Genomic DNA, 22,341 nt, shown 5'->3' with positions numbered 1-22,341 from the left:
TTATCGGATTATTATCAACAATATTTATCCACCGGCTTTTTACGTGCACCGAACACGATTTTGGCGCTGGTAGATTTGATTCGCAACAGTTTACGTAGATCAAATAAATTATACTATATTTATTGTGTTCCATTTGAATACAACACCTTTCAATAATGCAATTATTTAAAATTAGATATACTTATAAAACAATACAGTTACAACTTCATCCTTTATCACACGACTTTATCTGAGCCACATGATTTTATTAATACTGTGTGCCTGCAGTGTTCTGTACTAGCATTTGATTACATTCGACCGCAAATGCATCGTTCAAAATCTTGTATTAAAATTAGGCATCACAGCAAGTTTTATGAATACGTCTACAATGATTATTCTAACATGCACCAGTTCATAGGTATATCTACTAGGAATTATTTTTATTTCTTTTTTTATTTATTTATTTATTTTTTTTTTAAAAATAATAATAATAATTCGCGTTGTACTCTCATTATAAATGATACAAAATTTCTTTTCATTAAGCTTAAAATAATACCATTATTTACACTGTATATAAAAATTGTACCAATTTATTGTTTACAAATGGCATTAGAATAGCCTATAATTTCAATTGTATATTTTATGAAAAATTATTTTTTGAACGTTATATTATGATGTACAAAAGTATTGCGTCTCGACCGTTTTAAATTATTTTATCTAAGGATGGAGATGCGATGAAGAGCCTCGATAATTTATACGTTTCCATATTTTGGTTTACATTCTTTAGGTTCATGCCAAAATATATGCCTCGAATAGTTAATACGCAGTGCAAATTAAGAAATACATTCACTATCACCATAAAGATATTATATGGTTTTGTTTATCTTGCATTTTAAGAGATCAATCATCACCATGGATACTTTCTTGCAATAGCCAACCAACGACCTATGATTTAGGACAAGGTCGCGCACTAGTCACGGGTGGTTATCGCCGTGACCGTTCCTCTACACTTGGGATGATTGATATACGACCGTATACTTTTCGAACAATACATTTCATACTTTTGAAGCTTTTGAACCACAATATTTTTTATATTTTTTTCACAGCAAAAATTAAAATATCCGTTAAAAACATCGCGTATATATATTATTCTAAAATAAAATATTTGACGGAAACTTCGAGACGAGATCGGCTTTGTGGAACATAGGCCGTGTTGCGAACTATAGTTCGCATATATGCGTTGGTTTTTAGTTTTCGATCATTTTACGAAATCCGTTGAAAAGTACTGAAAAGTATCATTCCCAAATCAACCAACCACAAGTACCTTGGCGACTCGTGCTATGGTGTGCATGAGCAAGTAAACCACCCAAAAAAAATTATAAAAAAAACTATTAGATTCCTATGGTAAATTATAATCGGTTATTATGCACATAGTTTATAATTAACAAAAATATTTATAAAAAAAAAAAAAAAAAAATGTTTTGCAGTTTTTCGTGTGTTGAGAAATGTATTTGATAGCAATTAAATAATTAGCGGAGAAAAATTAGCAACACGCGTAGACACCTCGATTAGTTATACATGATTGTTTGGGGCACGTATGTAAGCATCAGACTTATTTATATCGTTTCGATCAAGGATTTTGTGTTCATGCAAAATAACCTATTTTTTGCTTATTTTTATTTTTTTTTATTTTACCGTGACGAAAAGCTTAGAGAGCTTAAGAAAATTAAATGCTAACATGTGTGTTCTAAATACCTATAACAAAATAATTTTTTTTTTCAACCAGCATACATAATTATCTTACAAATTATTTGCGCACCACTTTGTATGAACCTTACGAGCCGCCACTGAACAAGTACATGTTGTACAAGTACAACGACATTCGTACTACACACATCGCACGGATTTCCAATCTATAAAAACGATTTGACTATGCAACACTTCCATCAATAATAAATGTATGTTTGTTAATTATGTTTATGTAAATCAGTGTTTCGAAAATTAGTGTTTCCTCGTAAGACTAGAAACATATATTATCGTTTACACAAAACCGCAATAGTTATGTTGCATCGCTCAAGGGAAAGACATATGCTTGCTATTTCGTATATAGCCACGCTAAGAAACTACAGAAACTCATCCACCCATCCCCACGTGCGCAGTGCAGTAGGAATAGACATTAGTCAAAGACAACCAGAAAATTTGGAATTGCGTTTAGACATAACGTGCGATGACTTTAGAAATAAGTATAACGTGCAAACTCAACTCTATAACAAATATGTTCGATACAACTTGACACGTGCACAGTTACAATATTTTTAGATTTTCCTTCAACATTCAATTTGGATCGATTGGTATGGGCACTATTGCATCATTGCATCAACACAAACCATAGTAATTGTATTTGTTGTAAGTTTCCGTTACGTTTCTTACTTTTTTAAGCGCCTAATTACTTGTTACAAAAAATAAAAATAAAATCTTAATACAATTGTTTTGAGGTTGATACTCTAAAAATTAATTTTCGGATTTTAATTTGTTAATATTATTATTTTTTTTCCATTTCTAATCTTCTCCTTTTGCCCATAGGTATAAATTTTCTATACCAATTGTGATATTTATCGCATAGATTTGGATCCTTTGGATAGTTTATCATTACGGGAATAAATTCTTTGGGATCCAAACGATTATTCGCGAGTGATAACACCCTTCCAGGGGTCATTACTTTTGCCACTATATCGGCTATTATCTGTCTTGGATAACCAAACATCATTGTGGTCAGTTCTGTAATTGGGATTTCTTCGCGAACCATTGAATAACTCATCAGTAAATCGGTGATGAATAACAGTATTGTCTCGTAGTCAGGTACAGTGAACAAGATCGTTTGAAATACTCGTGTCTAAAAGTAAATATTTATCAATATTCTATATTTATTCTCGCTTGGATAATGTACGAGTTTACGTAATAATATACGTAAATTATTTTCGATCGTTAAGTATGAAAACATTAAATATTAGAATATTAAAATTAATTTTGAAAAATAAAATGATCAACGAGTTCGTCATAGATTAAATTGCTAAGATTAAAATCTGGCTGCATCCGAATTGGGTCCCGAATTTAAAATTACTACACTAGTTGGGTCCCGGATTTTTATAAGTACTACACTAGTTCCTGAATATTTATTGGTAAGTACTATATTATACTAACATTTTCCTTCCTATTTTAACAAACTTAGGACTGTGTATGATCTATTTAGACCACATGTATGGTTAAAAATGATTGTTATAGATTTTTTTTTTGTTTTTTAGTTTCTTTTCCATTAATTTTTATTTATATTATATAATTTTTAACATTTTTAATATTTTTACAACACAATTCTAATAATTTATATTTTAATGGAAAATAAACTAAAAAACAGAAAAAAAAACAACTATAAAATAAATTTTTCACCATACCTGTGGTCTAAATAGATCATACACAGATCTAAGTCTGTTAAAATGAGAAGGAAAATGTTATTAAAATGTAGTACTTTCCAAAAAATATTCAAAAACTAATGTAATACCTAAAATAATTCAGAACCCAACTAATTTAGTACCTATAAAAATCCGTGACCCAACTAGTACAATACTTGCGATAAGCCTCTAGAACCCGAGACTCACCTCGGATGCTCCGTAAAATCTATATAGATACTGGAATTATCACCGAATATAATCTATTACATTTATCACTTAAGCCTGATTAGTAGTATGAAATGTTTTAATGGATTTGAATTAATGAAATCATCTTATACTTAAATTCATTTAGGAATCATTTATATTATACAAATCAGTTAATATATTATATATTTATTACAGTATATTCATCATTTAGAAATCATACTCATGCTAACTAATAAAGTATTAATTGTATTTTATTTGGGACTCATAGATCACGATGAAAAATATTAAACTTAGAAATTAACATATGTTTTTCGGGAGTGGTTTTATTTTAATGTGAGTTAATAGTGAGGTAGCTTTTTCTTACGAATTAGTATTAACTGTTAAGTTTTGTGTAGGTATTTATTGATTTTTTTAATTGAAATATCAATTGAAAAACAATTAATATTATTAATCAATACAATTTACGATATCGTATTAAAATTAAAAATATAGTAATATAGTATCTTTGACACATACCAATTTTTTTTCAGCAACTAACCATGGACTTATGGCTTTCCCTATAACTATTACTCGTTCAGTTTTTTTTAGTTGTTGTAAAAGTTTTGACAACAATTTTACCATTAAGTCTGGCTTGAACATTTTAAAATCTTTTGGAATTTTCTTATAAAATGGAATATCTGCTAAGTCGACTTCAATTACTACAGGTTGATGTGCTCGGGCAAACTGTATAGTATAAGATATACCGGAATAGTTGTATTGCTCTTAATATGATATAAAATACATTACCATGATAATTTTAAGGACCAATGTATTAATTTTTTTAACATCTGGATAATATTCAAACAAATTTTTAAAATTTAGTTCAATCTTTAACGAACCAGTTTCCGTACATATAGCGTTTATTAATAAAGACTTGCCAGATTTTTCAGGGCCAGCTATCAAAAAGGATGAATGAAAATGTATTTGATTCAATGAACGAAGGTCCGAAGAAATCAAACCAATTACATATTGTTCTTTAATAATCTGTGTAAATATTTAATAAATAATATTATGCGTATAATATGTATGACATTGTTTAATACTAACTCCATGAAAAAATAAAACGTTTAAATTAATTAAGAAATAAATTGTTTGAAATAATTATACATTTATAGCTAATGATCAAAAGAAAATATAATATTCGGAAGATATATGATATAATGTGTACAAAGCATAATGACTAATATAAGAAAAACACTCTATATCTTTTGTGAACGTACTTGGCGTAAATCACCTAAACCATACGGATGGTCATAATAATGTGGTTCTTCTCTTAATACATTAGCGCTATATGACACTTCTCCGAAAAAGTCATCAAATTTAGTGGTTGTTGAATTTTTAAGCATTTTATTTCTTACAAATTCTTCTAATATCTCTTCCAAAGTTGGGGGAAGATTTTTGGAAGATTTCTTTTTAGAACCTTTGAATTTGGATTTTTTTGTTTTTGGTGTTACATACTTTATTCCTATGGTTAATTTTATTTAATTACTTATAAATGCTTCAATAATCAAATATTCATACCTATATCACGACTACGCGTTATTTTAAGCCTTTCAAGATTTTCATTCATAGTTGTATACGCCATAGTTCTAAGTTCAACTTTATATTTTGCAAAAATTATAGCTTTGATCAAATTTTCTTTAGGTTTTTCATTAAGTACACTATCTACGGTCCAAAATCTATCATATTCGTCGAATACTTCTGTAAACCATTTCGTTAGTTCACTTTTTTCCTGAATAACCTCTACACCTGTACTTATTTTTTCCTATATACACATATTTTACGGATATTATACTTGCGTAGGGTTCATATGATTTGTTTTTTTACATAATACATTTATTCTTTGCTTACTGTGTTATCATTCTGTTTATTTTCTTTGGTTGATTCGTTTTCAAATCCTACAATTAACGGTGCAATTATTTCAGTTACTTCAGTTGTCCAATTGTACGTATTGAAAATGTTTGGCCCACCGAGTGGTACTTGTTCGTGTGATTCTAACATATCGTAAATATCCGATATATTCTTTAAGACAGCATTCGACAAAACTAAATTTATATCATTATTAACATTATATTTTTGCTGATGGTATAATAGTATTTAAAACGTGGTCTTTACTTAGTGTAGATGTATCGTTGTTGGTGAACATTGGCGTTGGGTCTTCTGGCCAAGACGGTAAATTTTTAGTTTTTTTATAATATATCCATATATATGCTTGTAAAAGGTCTTGGATCTTATCCATTATTATAAATTTGTAGATCTGATTAAAACGTTCTTCATAATTATTTAAGGCTGTCCTTAACATCATGTCCGCTTTGTTTTGTTTTTCTTGGATTTCGTCTAGTAATTCGGTCATGTTAAAATCTGGTATTTTGTAAGTCATAATATCTCCTATAAGAAAATGTCAAGTACATGAAAAAATTGCATTAAAAATAAATAATAGTCAATACGTTAATATGTAATAACTATTATTTAAAAACAATATATAAACTATATATATATATATATTATATAATATTATTATATTTATTTAAAGAGTATACAGGAATAAGGTAGGTAGTCAAAATGCTCAACTTTTGAGGATGGCAGCGTGAGGTTTTTAAATATATACAAGGGGCCTTAAAATTTAGAATATTGGGAACCATTGGTATAAGTAGCTTGAAATTTAAAATAGAAGTGAAACTACGTTTTTTATTTTTATTTTACCGATAAACTATTTTTCCATACCGTTCTAACATTATTTCATATTATTTTTCAATGACATTTAATTTAAAAATAACTCAAGCTATAGAAACAATTTTACCTTCATTAACGTTTACGGAATTTGATTCTGTTACTTCTTGACTGATGAATTGACTATCAAAGACACTTTGTTCTTCTGTTATGCTTATTTCTTCTTGTAGTTGGTTTAAATCATTATTGTTTTTCACGCTGTATAATATTTTTATATTATCGATTTCGCTATCCATGTCATTCAAAAATAATTGCCTCTCCTCTCGAAAATATTCAGGTATTTTTAATTCAAACTTTTCGTACAATATTTTCATAAAAACTAATTCTGTGATTATTGGTCTGTACTTATATCAATGAATATTTAGTATTAACACACTAAATAAAATAAAACACATTTAATAACTCTTAAACGTACGTATATATTGATGAATCTTCATTGACAAGAATTTGTTTAAGCTCAAATATACGTCCATACATGCACATTACTGTTTTTTTTATTAGAATTCGTATTTGTGGTTGTATAATGTATTTGTAACATTCATTTAGTTGATTACTGGTTACCATATATCTAAAATCAATAGAAAAATAGAAGAACGAATAAATATACACTTTTTTCTTGCCAAATCGCAAAACGATCATTTACATCAGTAACATATAATACTTCAGGTTAGTACTTACCTGACGTAAAGCTTGGCCACGTTGTCGCGCACCCTCTCACTGTTACTATCCAAATTTAGATTTCTGTCTGTGTTCATGAATTTTTCATCATCCTTACAGATCTGCCTAAGACATTTCATGGAGTTCATCCATTCCAAAGCTTCGACCATTGACATGGAGTTCTGCGGTGCTAGATAAAATTGGAAATAATAATAGGAATAAATGTAGTTATCCTAATAAAGAGAAAAACGTGACAAGTACTTGTTTATATAATTGTGTTGTTGAAATTTGTACGGCAACAAGGCTCGAACGAGTAACAAAAAAAATATGTTTAAACATTATATACACAGTTCGGTCAATAAATACTAAAAACTGTATTTTCCTCATAAACGAAATATTTATACGAATATAGGCATAAACTAGTAAATAATTAACTCTTCGTTTTTCTTCGCAAGTACATGTGATGACAATACGTTATATAATGTAAATGTATTATTTACCCACGTATTGGTCTATACTCGTAAATATTGAGATATTCCGATGGTAATCATGACCGACTGCCATCACCGATCAGCAAATCCGTCGTGTATTGCCTACACGCACAGTTACGGTTTTTCGTTTGCTTGCATTTTGCACCATAACGAGTCTTCATGATTTATCAGAACTATAATGATTCGGATACTGCAACGAATTATTTGCAATTTTAACGGATCCGTCCTCGATTCTCATTGCTTTTGCCTTGCTAGTACAACCAACGGTTTTACAACGTCTTTTGCAGAGCTATCATGAATTTAATTCTAAGTGAACGACCATGTAAGTTACACCGACAAAATTGATGCACAATATACACTATAATTAAATCGGTTCAATACGTGCCTTGTGCTCCATGTCCGTCCGATATTCGGGACGCTCGCTTAACCCTTTGTCAGATCCCGTGCTTGTATCTCGCGTTAACGGTAAACAATCTTCGATTCTCGGGCAGCAGAGCCGTGAGTTGTCTGGCCCGTTACAACGTACACGTTCCGTTTGCATTTAACCCTTAAACGTCTGTACACTGAGTCATAAATGGACAGATGTGCTTTTTTTTTACTAAAAACACTTGGGAAAAATCTGAAAAAATTTAAATTCACTAATTGAGGGTTGTTCTTTAAGATCCTGAAGTTTGATCGAAATTTTGATTTTGCCGTTAAAGACCAAGTGTACAGACGAAGCGTTAAATGTTGCCGCCACCGGGCAGCTGTGCATTTTGCATTGGACTTTCGCGCTGTCATGTGTAATGATGGCCTCGACGTCTGATGTTTCACCAAAAGGATTTCGCGAAAGGCAAACGTAGGAATGCTGTACTGTAACGCAGACCAACAACGACAATATTATGACCAGGGCCCTAACGAACCGTCGTAGGAATGCGAGATGGTAAACAGTGAGAAAAATCAGTGAGTACGGTCTTATGGGCGGTTCCGGAAACTTAGTTGGGGGTGTATTATAATTTTCACAAAACTGTAACAAAAATCAATAAACAATTTTTACAAAACAAATTCAAGTCGTCTTTCTTTTTACTCTATTGTTTTATTCTTCACCCATTTTGAGTTTTTTTATCAATTAGAAACAAAAACTATAAAAAAAGAAATAAAAAATCCACTTTACAACGATACGACAAACTTGATTTTTAACTAACGGTTCTCAATACGTTTTAAATGTTTAAAAAAAAATGTTTTCAGAAAATATAAATTATAATAAGCCTTACAGTTGTTATTTATTATTCAGAATACTATGCATACATAATTTCCAACAAGTTGGGATTTGATTCCTTTTCACGAGAATGTAAAACATAGCTTTAACTTGATAGAGGTCTTCCGAGATTTAAATGTACATCCACATTCACAGCATAAAAAAAAGTGTATTCAAATGTTTTGGAAATTTGAAAAAACTATCAACTATTAATATTTTATAAATCTTTTGTGATAGTATTTAGGCATGAAAATATGTTTTAAAGATATTCTGATAAACAAGACACTATGGTTTAAGATAAATAGTTCGTGGAACAATTTACTTCTCGACCTTGAACGTATTTTATTTATGTGCCAGGATTTCGGGAAATATGTCGATTCATCGATTTTTGCCGATTTTTAAGAGCACTTTTAATCGCCGGAAGAAGACTCCATTTGTATTCGCGAGAGAATTATGAAAATATGTACACTGTTAACGACACTTGTACTTGATCTAATTATAATTACACAATTGTTTATTTTTCTATTTGAAACAATCATATTGTTTTATTCTCGTGGTGTACATGAGTGCCGAAGGCTTTCTGTTAGCTTGAGGCCACTTGATCAATATTAATTTAAGTCTTCGTCTTACATCATCAAGGTTTTATTTTTAACAAATAAATCTATGTTTGATTCAAATCGATAATATCAACAACAAAATCAAGTGCATTTCATCGACATATAAGTTTACCGCGGAATACAAATGCAAACGGACAGATAAAAATCTGGATTCATTACGTTTTCGTAATACAACGAGAGTGTGACACTGTCCGAAGAAACTATAATTAATCGTTAATTATCATTATCATTACATACTTGTCTCATCAAATTCATGGCAATTTTACGATGAACGTAGAAATATTTTTTGACAATGAGTTCTTTTTTGCCGTTGACAATGTGTAGTTCCTCCTCTAATCCACCTACGTTCGTAATCTATTGCGCCCAGATATAAATACAAATCGAAATCTATTTTTCTACACGCATTTTCATCAATACCCCTCTCAAAATACAGAAACAATGCAATAAACGTCTACGAATAAAAACAATTTATTCAAAATCGGAATATTATAAAATACTATTAAATATTTTATCTGTGGAGTATTCCTTCCTACGGACCGATTATTATTTAGTATATTGGAGTATTATATATTTTTTTGTACCAATAAATCGAGCACACACAATTCCGTTTTATAAATCCTTCGCAAATATCCAACAGCAAATCCATAAAATGTTAACGATCCATCATTTATTTTATTTTTTAAACGGTCGTTAATAGTATAATATATAATATACAAGTATAACAAATATTTTTTTACATAAATATATAAATCTATTGTTAACGATTTTAGAATAATACATATAGTAGTAATTATAGTTTATTATTATTATTTAAATATTGTTTTTGTAAAAAAATAAAACTATATATACCATTTATTTTTTTTTCTACTGCAAAATAATTTCATATAAAAAAATGGTTTCATTTTATTGAATAACTTCTGAACTGAAAACAACTGATTTACAAATTAGGCTCTGTTATAACTTAAGAATACAATAACACATTGTTCCTGAATAGAAAAAATGTAAAAACACAAAAATAATGCTAAGGTTTTGTAAATAGTAAAATTGCGATTTTAAAATCTTTAATCAACGAATTCCACATATTATTTACTAATACAATTTTTTTAAATAAGCGAAATTACTGTCAAAATGTTGATGTAATTGAAATGTTTCTTCTGCTCTATATATGACTATTTTTAGAAACTTTTGTTTTGAATGAATGACGTATGTATATCATAAAACCTTAACAAAAATATTACAAATCCTCTTAAACCTATGGTTATTATAAATATTCATCAATTATTGTGGACATAGCATATACCTTTTATATAAATTTAAATTGTGCTCAAATCATTACATGTTGTTTTGTAAAATAATTATTTGGTCCACTCATCGTAACTAGAGGGGTTTTAACATTCTAGAAACACATAATAATAATGTATACAATTATGAAAATATAATGGGTTATAATAAAATTTTACAAAGTCATGAAATAATAAATTATTCACAAATTAGACCTTGTAAATACTATGTATTAAAAATTACTAATCAATGCATGGCAAACAGGAAAAATATGAATCACTTATTTTGAAACAGTTTTTTTTATTGTTCATTGTAACAATAATAATATTGAGTGCATAGTCCTTCAATAATATAATACCTCGACATAATTTCAGTGTTAAAATAATTTTAAAAACGGACGTAGGTATACGAAACACTTGACTCGTTTAGATCACAGATATAGTTGTTTAAGGTTTAAAAATACTTCAAACGAGAACGGCTTTCGAAATGTCTATATTATTGCAATGACTCTTAAGTAATAATTTTATACATAATCTACACAGAAATAATTATACAATTTCATTTATATTATCTATATATAATTTTCGTCAAACCACCAAACCGTCTAAAATATTGTTCGACAAACTTAGAGCAATTTTCCTAAAAAAAGCGTGCAAATCATACTTATTATCTATAACCTAACGTTTAATAATTGCAATATTAAAACTTCCTAATTATGGAAATATGAGATAAAAATTATTTTAAAGGCTTGGCATATGACACAAATCCTATATAAACTAATTAGGTACAAAAAATGTACATTATTCATAGATCACGTATTTTTATATACTCACGGATCTGGGCTTTTTTTAAATTAAAAATCATACTGTCTCTTAATTTCAATCGCTAGCAATCCATCGCTAGAACATAATAAATTGAGGGTGCTATCTTCCTTGAAGACTTTAAAATTAGTATCTATTCGAAAAATTGTAATTGCGCAATTACGACACACACACTTCTCAATCAGGGCAGGATGTCGTTTCTACACGTATACGTATCTGATGGTATATACACGTGTAAAATAGTCATTTGTGTATTAAGGTACCTATATATAGTTAGTATTTATTAGGCTTAAAAAAAATGTTAAATCTCACTACTAAACCGGTTAATAAGCTTCTATTGAACTATTAGTATGTACTTACCTACAAATGATGTTCTACATGAAAATAATAATAATACCAATATTGTATCTGAATTCATTGATTAGAATGAAAAAAAAAAAGCAGCTTGTTCTTCGAAAAGTTCCAGATCATCAATAAGAACAATGTTGCAATTTAGAATACGTAAACGCGTAAATTAGCGACTACCACGTATTCGCGATTCTATTACTCTATTGCATAATTTTAATTATGTTGCTTCTTGTGTTGAAAGATATCCATCGGCGAATTAAAATCTGCAGTCACGAATGTATACACAACGGACGTGTATTTTTTACTAAAATAGTGACGATTATATAATAAGTAAAGCGACAAAAATAATTATTGTTTAGTAATACGGGCGTGTGAGCCAATATGCAAAAATGGTATTCACATGCCGTACCACCACCCATAAGGGTTAGGTCGCGACGTGCATTATACACAATATATAATTGATAACGATTTGCGATTAGATTCGCGATGGAATCCGTTGCAGGGAAAAATCGTATTTTTTTATTGCGGCCGGTGATAATAATAATAATATGACGTAATATAACTTGAACACTTGTGTATACGTGTTAAGTGCTACAGTCCATAAGTATAAGTGCTATTGTTTTTTGGTATATAGATATATTATGCAAATCTAGAGCGTACGGACGTTTAAAACACGATTTAGCTTGTGTTCAATCGATGTGGTATCCGATTTTTACGACTTATACGTGTGGACGGGCTCGACCACACGTAAAATATATTATATCGACCGACTTGCAGCTGCGGTCGAACTGTACAAGTGTGTATATTGAAATTCTATAATATATAATTATAAAAATCTTATGAAAACAGGTAATAATACAATATTGACATGTTGTTGTTGTATCGTGAATTCTCGATTCGATAATATTACAATTCATGCATATGTATTGCAATCATTCCGATTCATGTAGTGATGGGTGTGCGACCCGATTTCAATAAATTAAATGCGTTCCAGTGCAGTGTTCAGTATTGATATGTATTCTCCTTCGGTTTTTTAGGTACAGAACATACTTAGGCGAGATATAGAGGACACGATAAAAGAGCAGCCAATTTTATTGGTTAGTTTATACAACATTTACGGCTTAAGCGTACAAGCATCATGAACTTTCTTTAGGTCGTACCAAAGACGGTTTGATAATTTTAAAATCACGCTAATAGTTTATAAAAAACCACAAGTCATCTCGTTCGAGCAAAGACTTGAACTGAAAGTTATATAACAAAAAGGTATTATTGAATGCATGTACAATAAATAACCTTAAATCGAATATTTTTCAAAATATAGGATTTTCTTACGTTAAAATATCAGTTTTCAAAATAAAAGCAATGTTTTACCGAAGAAAACAAAATTTATATTTACCAGAAGAAACGTAAGTATTGAGATTTGAAATTTTATATTATATATTATATATAATATATAATATATATATATTATATATTTTGTACTTAGAATTCTAGTAGTGTACGAATGCATTTTATCGATTTGTTAATTTTATATTCTTCAACCCTTTATGAATAAAACATTATCAATAAGCAAATTATCAAAATGAAGAACCCTCCTAGTTAATATAGGAATTTTAATATGAATTAATCATCCATAAAGGTTTCATGCTGGATTAATATTCTACAAGTAAATCCATATTTTACACAATTATTTTTTAATTAACATGCTAAATAAAACTATAATTATAATACTTGAATAACTGAAAAATGAAAATCATCATCGTGAAACCAAATACATTTATCGCACGTAAATCATAGCTTAAAATGTGAAAATATGTTAAAATTATATTATTATGCCAATCTTCGTTTGTTAGTTACGTATTCCAGTTGAAAAAAAAAATAATAACAAAAACGTTATTCGTTTCCATCGAAATAAAAGCCCGCCCGATCACGTCTCTCATACGTTTTATAAGTATATTATATTATTATGTAGCTGTGGTGGTTCGTAGGTGGAATACAAATCATAGTTATACCATGTAAATCCAACCAGAAACGTCTTCTTTTTTTTATAACGTACTAACCAAAAAACAATTTTGAAATAATGTAACAATGGATAGGATGTACTATACCGGTCCAACAGAGTTTTTGGAGTATCTCAAATTCACAACTAATGTACTGATTGCATACCGATGACATCGCACCGAACGAACAGTGTATTAAATTTCATATATACATTATTTTATACCCTATTATTTTGTATTTTTAAAACGAAAACGTTATTGTTATTCTGCTGATGCCGTTTCCTTAATATGACATTGTTCGTTTTGGGTTTTTTTCTCGTCGCACTTCATATACTACACGAATTAATTTTCGTCCTCCTTGTTGTGTAAACGTACGATATTAATTGTTTAAATTCTATTGACACACGTGTTAAAATCACAATAGAATACTCGACAAACTAACCATTCGTGGGGTGGAAACTGAAAAAAAAAAAAATCTTTTTATATCTAACCGAAACGAATTACAAAACGGACGTTCGGCGAAACAAATTCGTTCGGCATTCGATGCGACGTTGCTTCGCGATTCGTCGGCCGCGTTTCGAACTTTTACGGACGTCGAACGCCGACGAATAAGAATTTCTGATGAATGATCGTCGGACTGAACACGACGCGGTTTTCTAATATCCTGTACGACGCGTCGACGCCGTTCTCTTCCGAAATGGTTGTGCTCCGCGCGCAGGGCCGTCCCAAGATTTTTCGAGACCAGGGGCAAATTAATTCGAGGGCCCTTCGACCGTTAAAGACACGATAAACAAAAATTACTCACTGAGAATAACAAAATTCTCGCAAACGTATTTTTCCGAACCAAGCTCATTTAAACGCATGTACTGCGTTACATATTTACATTGTATAATTGAACGTTATTCATATTACTTACAATTTAATCGCTCAACGTAATCGCCGACACGCAGCGTATAAAATTACTCGGTGCAATCGAGGCAATAATAATTATACGTCAAGAATTTGTGGGGGCCCCCACGAAAATGTATTCCGACCACGGAGCCCGGGGAAAAATGGTCGCGTCGCCCCTCGGCCCTGGCCGTGCGGGCGACGACGAAAGCGAGACGAGAACCGTGCGGAGGAGAACAAAAAAAAGAAAAGCCCCGCGTCATCGCATGACCGACACGTGTGCGTCCCCGTGACGTTCCGTAATACATAACACAATAATGTAATAATACTCGGCGGACACGTCAACGTCACGCGACAACGATACGGCGGACAGATAGGCGAAAACGCGGACGCGACGGAGACGCGTCGATGTGGCGGACGATAGGGACGGGCGCGAGAGAGGTTGCGCCGCGCGTCCATTGTGTGCCCCGGCCGAAACGGACCACGTCGTGTACGGTCGACGATCGTATCGCGCGGCCGATTCGCCGCGCGGTATAGACCCGGACCGGAAAATATTCGGCTCGATCGTAATAGCTGTCGCCCGTTCGCTGTCCTCGAGCTCCGAACCGATAGCGGAACATTATCGATCTCTTGTACCAGGAGTGGGCAACTGGCGGCCCGTGCTATGTTTTCAAATTGCATCGTACAATTTTAAAATGCATCATCTGTACCGGCGATTCTCAACCGGGGATCGCCCACAATTTTTTCAGGGTCGCATCGTGTGAAAAAATAATTGTTTTCAACCAACAACGGCAAAAGAGTCGTCAAATTAAATAAATGTTAAAATTTACATCATTTTTCTATTAATTAACGCCAATCGGATTTTACAATATATATATATATATATATATATATATTTTTTTTTGTAAAATATATAAATATATACACAAATAAATACAATAATTACACTAAATTTTCAACGCTTACATTACAAAAGGTTCGTTGGACACATTGATAACATTATAGAGGGTCGCGAACTCAGAAAGGTTGAGCACCGCTGGTCTATACTCTATCTTATCGATTTAATAATTGTTATCTGGTATTAAACATCTTTAAATGCACAGATATATACTAACATATATCTGTAGTTAAATTTTGTCTAAATGTCATGTGTACGTACACGTACAGCTATCAATCATAGCTGTTTGTGCAGAACTATTTAACTATATCAGTTTTTTCGTATCGTGCTGTCGTGTGTGTTGAATTTTTTATTTCCCTGTGTACATAAATGCAAATTAAAATTCATATTTTGAACGGCCTCTTTTTTCTTTTTTTCTTTCCTATGTTTGGCTCGCTAGATTTTAGTTTTCTAAAAATTGGCCCTCTAGTAATTTTTAGTTGCCCATCTCTATCTTGTAGTATCGTGACGGTAACGACAGGATATCATCACACGTTTTACGTTTTCTGCATTCATTTTTCGACGGCTGACGCGATCGCAGTTAGTGTGCAGTTGCATACATTTTACTGCAACAGTGTACCTGTTGGCTATTTTACATTATGTTCAAAAATATGGAGTTAACTGATACCACACGTATTAGTTGTTCTTTCTCGATTTTCGACATAGTAACAACGAATGCGACGTATTTTTCAACCGCTTAAATACTTTCACCAGTTGTTCAGTTGAGACCGGTCAAGAGTTTACGTTATGACAACGCATAGAAAAATCAATGTGTAAATGGTCGATAACAATTGGTAGATAAAATTATTTTAAAAATGAATAAAAAAATTCATAAATATTACTTTAAAAGTATATGGTGTCGACAGTTTTCGGCAAGAATATTCAAACATAATTTTTACATTTTTTTGTTGAAAATCAAACCGACCCGAATTTCGGGTCGAATAAACGGTCGGTACAAGTGCACTGGTATACTCGTATAAAATCGGTGGTTTATTTTTTTTTTCGGTTCGAGTCTTTCCGAAACCGTTCGCCGACGAAAACCGGCTAACAGTTTCTGCACGAAAACCGGTTCCGAAACCTTTTCAAAAAATATTTCTACCTTTATGTAAATATTCAAACACGGAAGTTTTGAAGTAAAGGGGTTTTTTCCCTCACTTCCGGCCGGTAACATTATTCGGTCGTTTTTCCCCTGCGCCGTACAGTGGTCGGAAACGTAATCTAGCTTGCCTAAATGAAAATTTAAGATTGTGTCATATACCACTTATGACATAAAATCATTATCGAATTTATATTTGTTAGAGATAAAATGAAGCTTATGATAAATTTAGAAATTTCTAACCTTGCTGAATTCCCAGATAAGCGTATACAATATATACATTTGAAGGTATAGTGTTATCATTGCGTTCTCTTTATTGTATCACTTGGTACTAAGTGCACACGTTTTAGATTTGATTTTTTTTTCTTTTGATATACATTATCGATACTGCGGAACAAGGTAAGTACATTTTTAGAAGTTTTAAAAATGTTTTTATATTATTTTTTTATTTTACGCCTTTGAAAAATTCCGATTTTTCAATATTTCTTTAATTTAAAAGGATCGTTTTAAAAATGTATTCGTTTTTACAATTTAACAATACATACAAATTATAGTTTAACTAATGGGCTACACAGATCAGAAAAAAAAAAATCAATACCTAACTCGCAGCAGTCAATACTAAATGGCAAATCAACTATTTATGAAACAGCAATGTCGTAGATACGATAGAAGAACAAGAAAATTATTGCGAATGCGAAATCATCTCTATCTAATAATGTTCAGAAAAAGAAAAAAAAACGATCTTCTTTTGAAAACCATGCTAAAACCATGTTATAATTATCCACGTGGGCTCGGTTTTGCGGTGCGTTATATTATAAATTGAATGTATTTATTCAAAAACACCCGATGCGTAAAATGATTATAATTGGTAATTATTTTGGTTATTGACAGATTTATTTGGATACAAATCCAACTGCATGGGAACGACCAAAACCCGTTGAAATGCTACGAATTATAACATTTATCATGATTTGTAGTCGACCAGTATAACCACGGTTCTATGATTGACGGGACAATTTAAAGAGTTTTGAAAATAAAAACAAAACAAAAATCACACTCAGCGTTGGACCCAGCATTAAATACAAACCAAATTGGCTTCGACGGTTGGCTTAAGTACATTGGTATGGAACTTGATAGATATTAATACGATATTTATCATGTAGATGTTACCTTCGTTCCATGTAACAGCGTTCGTACAAAAAAAAAACCAAAACGATGTTCACGTTTTAAAATTTATGATCATAAATTGCCTGCACAGAACGCCGTGTTAAGGATACAGGTTTGTTGTAGAATTTCTCTTAATCGAACATAGTACGATAATGAAATATTAGACACCATGGTAAACGAACTTATAAATCTAACTTAAATCAAATCTTATCATTCATCAAAATGATCGATATTACGTATAGTGTATAACAGCTAACATCGACGTTTGAAATAAATTTTTTAAAGCCCAAAGGTTATATTTATATGCGATTTTTTTTTTATCAAATATGTTTAACCAACATAGATATAGGTATAAACTAATGTGGTTCTTAAACGAATGCAATAATACAAACTATTTTTTAATACAAGTATATATAATTGGATTCACCAACCACCTTCGCTCAAAATCATTTTTCGAAACCAACGGTATATTGATTTAACATTTGAAAGAACAATTCACTAATTTCACTCTTTTGTTCGTGTCTTTTTAGACCCCTATGATTCATCCAATCCCCTATGTTAAATGATTTTTTTAATATAATTAGTAAATACATGATTACATTTTATAAAAACAACGTATACAAATAAAAAATATTTTAAATTATTGCCATTAAATGTAAATATATAGAATAATTGTAAATTGAAGATTTTAAGATTAATATGATATATATCTTATAATCTTTAACTGACAAATATTTTATATATTTATATGTTTTATTTAATATAAATCATTCAATAATTTTGGTCACAAATCAAAAACTAGATTGTAACAATAGAAAATATGGCACTTTCTAGATCATTATAAATATAAATAAATCTTTACTATAATACAATTTTATACAGAACATAAAAAAATATTTTAGTAAAATACTTAAGTCAGTTTTAAATTATTAACTTATTTTATAATACAATAGCAAAATATCTTCAACATTAAAAATGCATAAATAAGTAGGTAAATTTAAGTTACACTTTTTAAATCTATAAATTGCGTATTATTATTTTATTATTTAAAATTATAATTCAACAAAATAATTATAGACAATATCTAGGTTTAAAAAATGATTTAAAAAGATCTAACATTTGAGTCAATAAAATTAAAGTTTTTCAAGCATTTTAAATAGTAATTTAGTTGTAAATAGAATTGTTAAATTAACATTTCATGTCATAGATTCTCATAATTATTTACATTAATTAAATTCCATTTAAAATATTATTAAAAAAAAAAATTTAATTAAATAGTTCATTTAATAATTGTAAATTGTCTCATTTCTACAGTACTGAAAACGCCCATAAGAGGGTCTTTTTTTTCAATAGGAGAGTGCACTTTGATTTGTCTTATATGTGTATCTTTTCCATTTTTATGATTGGTAATAACAGCAATTTGTAACATATAAGTTTTCAACGGTGAATCGTTGATATTTTTAGTCATTATTCTTACCCAGCCACATGGTTCATTGAGTTTCACTACTTCAACTTCTTGTAAATCATTAAAATGTGTGCCTGCTCGTACTGATATGCGGTCAGGCGTATAACTTTCATCAAGTCTATAGTCAATGTATATGCATAAGTCACGCACAACTGTCTTACGTCTAAATTGAATATTAATTAAATGTGGAAGTTTACCATCAGACTGCCAGTAAGTTTCCATACAATTATCTCTTAAATAGTCAACACCAAAACCTAAAATAATTAATGAATTAAGTGATACGTAAAATAAAGTTTAATTAGGTTAAAAAAGGTATTTAACTAAAAAGAAAGTATTTTTTTTCTTTACATTTAAATAAGAAAGGTCTTATTAGTTAATATATTAAAAGCATGCTTTTAAAGTGAATATATCATATTCATCATGAATCATTATATATATGATATCATGATTCATGATTAATATAAACATATAAAATATTAAATTAATTCAACTATAAGGGAAATGGTAAATGTAAATTCAGTATCTTTAAAATCTAAACGTTTAGCCTAGATTTTTGAATTTTTAAATCTTAAATGCTATTCTGCTATAGACTATTATGTTTATTGTTCAGCTGCTCAACATAGATAATATTTTTGTTTAAGAATATTCTTTAAGAGATTATCATTAAAGATCAATTATAGTTAAAAAAAATATTAATACCAAAGCCCCCCTCCCTCCTCGGAAACCCAATCCTGGTTGCGCCACTGAATAATAGTATGTTAGTAATATATATGCGTTAATTAATTAATTAGTAATTAATAATTAGTATATTATATGCATCCGTATTATAGCTCATTACATTTTTTCTTAAGATTATTACGAGTGCATAGTCAATACACTACAATAATTTAAAATTTATTTTAAAATAATAGTATGAATTTAATTTGTTAATTAGAAACGTTTTTTAATAGAAATTTTATAGTTCCAAAGTTAAATAGATAGTATGATACAGTACATTTTTAAATAGATATTCGACTGTAATTTGTTTCTTAATAATATCTATGAACTAGGTTTAATTATTAGTTATATTAATTATATGTAAAATAAAAATTAAACTAGTGTGATCGTATCTTATTCAGTTTTCTTCATTCAATAAAAGTATTATCGCAGATAATGGTTATAATGGTCAATTATTATGCCTTCATACCACCAATAGTATTACTTGTACTTGTTTAAACATTTTTAATTTCATACATATTTAAATAGGTTAATTGCTGATAAGTTAATCAGGTTCATGGTGTGAAAAAACATCATTACGTTACCTGATTTGCATGAAGACAAACTCCATATAGCGTTGCTTCCAACTTCACGTACTAATCCGGCATATACGTCTTTCGCGGGATTGAATTTCTCTCCGTCAGAAGCATAATTGTTATCTGAAATTGCCATTACTTGGCCAAACCTATTGTGGATCAAAATAACAATTAAATAAATTAGAACGTTTATGCAAAGTAGTGTTTGAATATTAATTTATGTAGTATAATAAAAATTTACTTGAACAATGAGAATACACAATCACAATAGAGCGAGGTATCGCTGGTGTAACGATAAATAAATATCGGCTGTGTTAATAATAACAATATTGTCCAACAACAAAGTATTTAATAACTAGATATGTTAAACCCATCGGTGTTTTAAATGTTCAAGTTCGTGAAGTCCGTTTCATAATTTTCGTGATCAGTGTTATCACCTTGATTCCAACCGGCAATAATGGCTCATCGAATAAATTATAAAATTATGTCAATCGCAAAAAAATCAAAGTTCAACTCGATAATAATTTACGTAGCAGTATAGAGCGAGAAAAAATACTGAAATAGATTGTTTTTATACTTTGCCATGATGTGGTGATTATACCCTTTAGCGAGATTAGACTTAGGTTTGTACAATATTTCACATTCGCGTTATAATCAAGTATTTCTTAGTAACAATAAAAGAGGAGTACTAAATATTTTTCAATAAACTTTAAGTCTAAGAATGGGTTATTCTAAAACGTTTTAATTTTCAGTGCCGAATATATAGAAAACAAATATATCATGCTTTCGCTCTCATTTGTATGCTCGCGAAAAGTCGCCTTTGCTTTTACTTCATTATCATTGTTAATTATTCAATATATCAATTGAATTCTCGGTTACTCCATTATTTCAACATTCCATATTCCTGCTCTATTATCAATATCACTCGTATGATTTTACCTACCTTCTCCTCGAATATACTTTGATTTTGACCCGTGGAACATATTATTTAAAATAAAATCTAATTTTTGGATACTCGGTATAATATTGATAAATGTATACATAAACGTGTGTGTGCGGGTTATGCATAATATACGCTTGCATAACCCGTGGGTAGACTTTTATTTTAAAAGCCACATGCATTGACGCACATTGGAGGGTTCAAGGGTAGTAGCTACTACCCCTGTCTTTTTTAATGGTTGGGTGGACCCCTGGTCTAAAACTATCTACCATAAATAACATAAATATTACAATCTATATAATTTCTTGTTTACAACGAAAAAAAGCGATAATTTGCATTAAGTAAACTAGCAAAAACATTTTACGCATCTTGTACAGTTATGTATTTCTACATCAAAAATGATATCTTTCAAAATGAATTGATTCATAAGCAAAACTAATACAGAATTAATGTTATATTCTGGGATAATTCTGTCAGACATCGGCGAATGGAATAAAATAATATTATTTTTCATAAAAAATGAATAGATTATGATTCGTAAGTTTTTTAGTATTTGTAATAAAATTACAGCTATTTGTAATACATACAATGAATTATGGATAACACAGTCCGTTGCCGTCCATTGGATTAAATATTTTATTGGCTGTTCGAATTTGATAAACTGTTAAATTTATAAGCTGGTTCGAATTCGATAAATTGTTAA

At 30.0% G+C, this 22,341-nt stretch overlaps 3 protein-coding genes across 3 annotated transcripts; all 3 read right to left on the bottom strand.

Annotated features, from left to right (window-relative positions):
* Positions 1–2,521: 2,521 nt before the first annotated feature.
* LOC112692107 (dynein regulatory complex protein 11-like) lies at positions 2,522–7,395 on the bottom strand. Its single transcript, XM_025566659.1, has 11 exons — positions 7,320–7,395; positions 7,080–7,248; positions 6,817–6,969; positions 6,472–6,740; positions 5,787–6,059; positions 5,519–5,716; positions 5,193–5,420; positions 4,892–5,136; positions 4,419–4,655; positions 4,149–4,355; positions 2,522–2,872 (listed from the first exon to the last, which is right to left on the bottom strand). The coding sequence occupies exons 2-11, from the start codon at positions 7,232–7,234 to the stop codon at positions 2,522–2,524; spliced, it is 2,316 nt and encodes a 771-aa protein (XP_025422444.1). The 5' UTR covers positions 7,235–7,248; positions 7,320–7,395.
* A 613-nt stretch (positions 7,396–8,008) lies between these two features.
* On the bottom strand, positions 8,009–9,701 carry LOC112692106. The gene is made up of 3 exons (XM_025566658.1): positions 9,641–9,701; positions 8,189–8,555; positions 8,009–8,112 (listed from the first exon to the last, which is right to left on the bottom strand). The coding sequence occupies exons 1-3, from the start codon at positions 9,656–9,658 to the stop codon at positions 8,009–8,011; spliced, it is 489 nt and encodes a 162-aa protein (XP_025422443.1). The 5' UTR covers positions 9,659–9,701.
* A 9,519-nt stretch (positions 9,702–19,220) lies between these two features.
* LOC112692135 (anaphase-promoting complex subunit 10-like) lies at positions 19,221–21,056 on the bottom strand. Its single transcript, XM_025566701.1, has 3 exons — positions 20,940–21,056; positions 20,708–20,847; positions 19,221–19,660 (listed from the first exon to the last, which is right to left on the bottom strand). Exons 2-3 carry the CDS (start codon positions 20,832–20,834, stop codon positions 19,221–19,223), a joined length of 567 nt encoding a protein of 188 aa, XP_025422486.1. The 5' UTR covers positions 20,835–20,847; positions 20,940–21,056.
* Between the last annotated feature and the right edge of the window lie 1,285 nt (positions 21,057–22,341).

This window comes from Sipha flava, unplaced genomic scaffold, assembly GCF_003268045.1.
Source record: "Sipha flava isolate LNK unplaced genomic scaffold, YSA_version1 70_pilon_pilon, whole genome shotgun sequence".
Classification (NCBI taxonomy): Eukaryota; Metazoa; Arthropoda; class Insecta; order Hemiptera; family Aphididae; genus Sipha; species Sipha flava.
Note: the sequence above shows the minus strand (reverse complement) of the source record. Positions and strands in the feature narration are given on the sequence as shown.

Coding starts and splice junctions, on each gene's coding strand:
- LOC112692135 (XM_025566701.1), bottom strand. CDS start 20,834: ATGGCAATTTCAGATAACAATTATGCTTCTGACGGAGAGAAATTCAAT. Junction 19,661..20,707: donor TTTGTCTTCATGCAAATCAG/GTAACGTAATGA, acceptor TAATTATTTTAG/GTTTTGGTGTTGACTATTTA.
- LOC112692107 (XM_025566659.1), bottom strand. CDS start 7,234: ATGTCAATGGTCGAAGCTTTGGAATGGATGAACTCCATGAAATGTCTT. Junction 6,970..7,079: donor GTGGCCAAGCTTTACGTCAG/GTAAGTACTAAC, acceptor TATTGATTTTAG/ATATATGGTAACCAGTAATC. Junction 4,356..4,418: donor TGGTCCTTAAAATTATCATG/GTAATGTATTTT, acceptor TATACTATACAG/TTTGCCCGAGCACATCAACC.
- LOC112692106 (XM_025566658.1), bottom strand. Junction 8,113..8,188: donor TAAAGAACAACCCTCAATTA/GTGAATTTAAAT, acceptor TTTATGACTCAG/TGTACAGACGTTTAAGGGTT.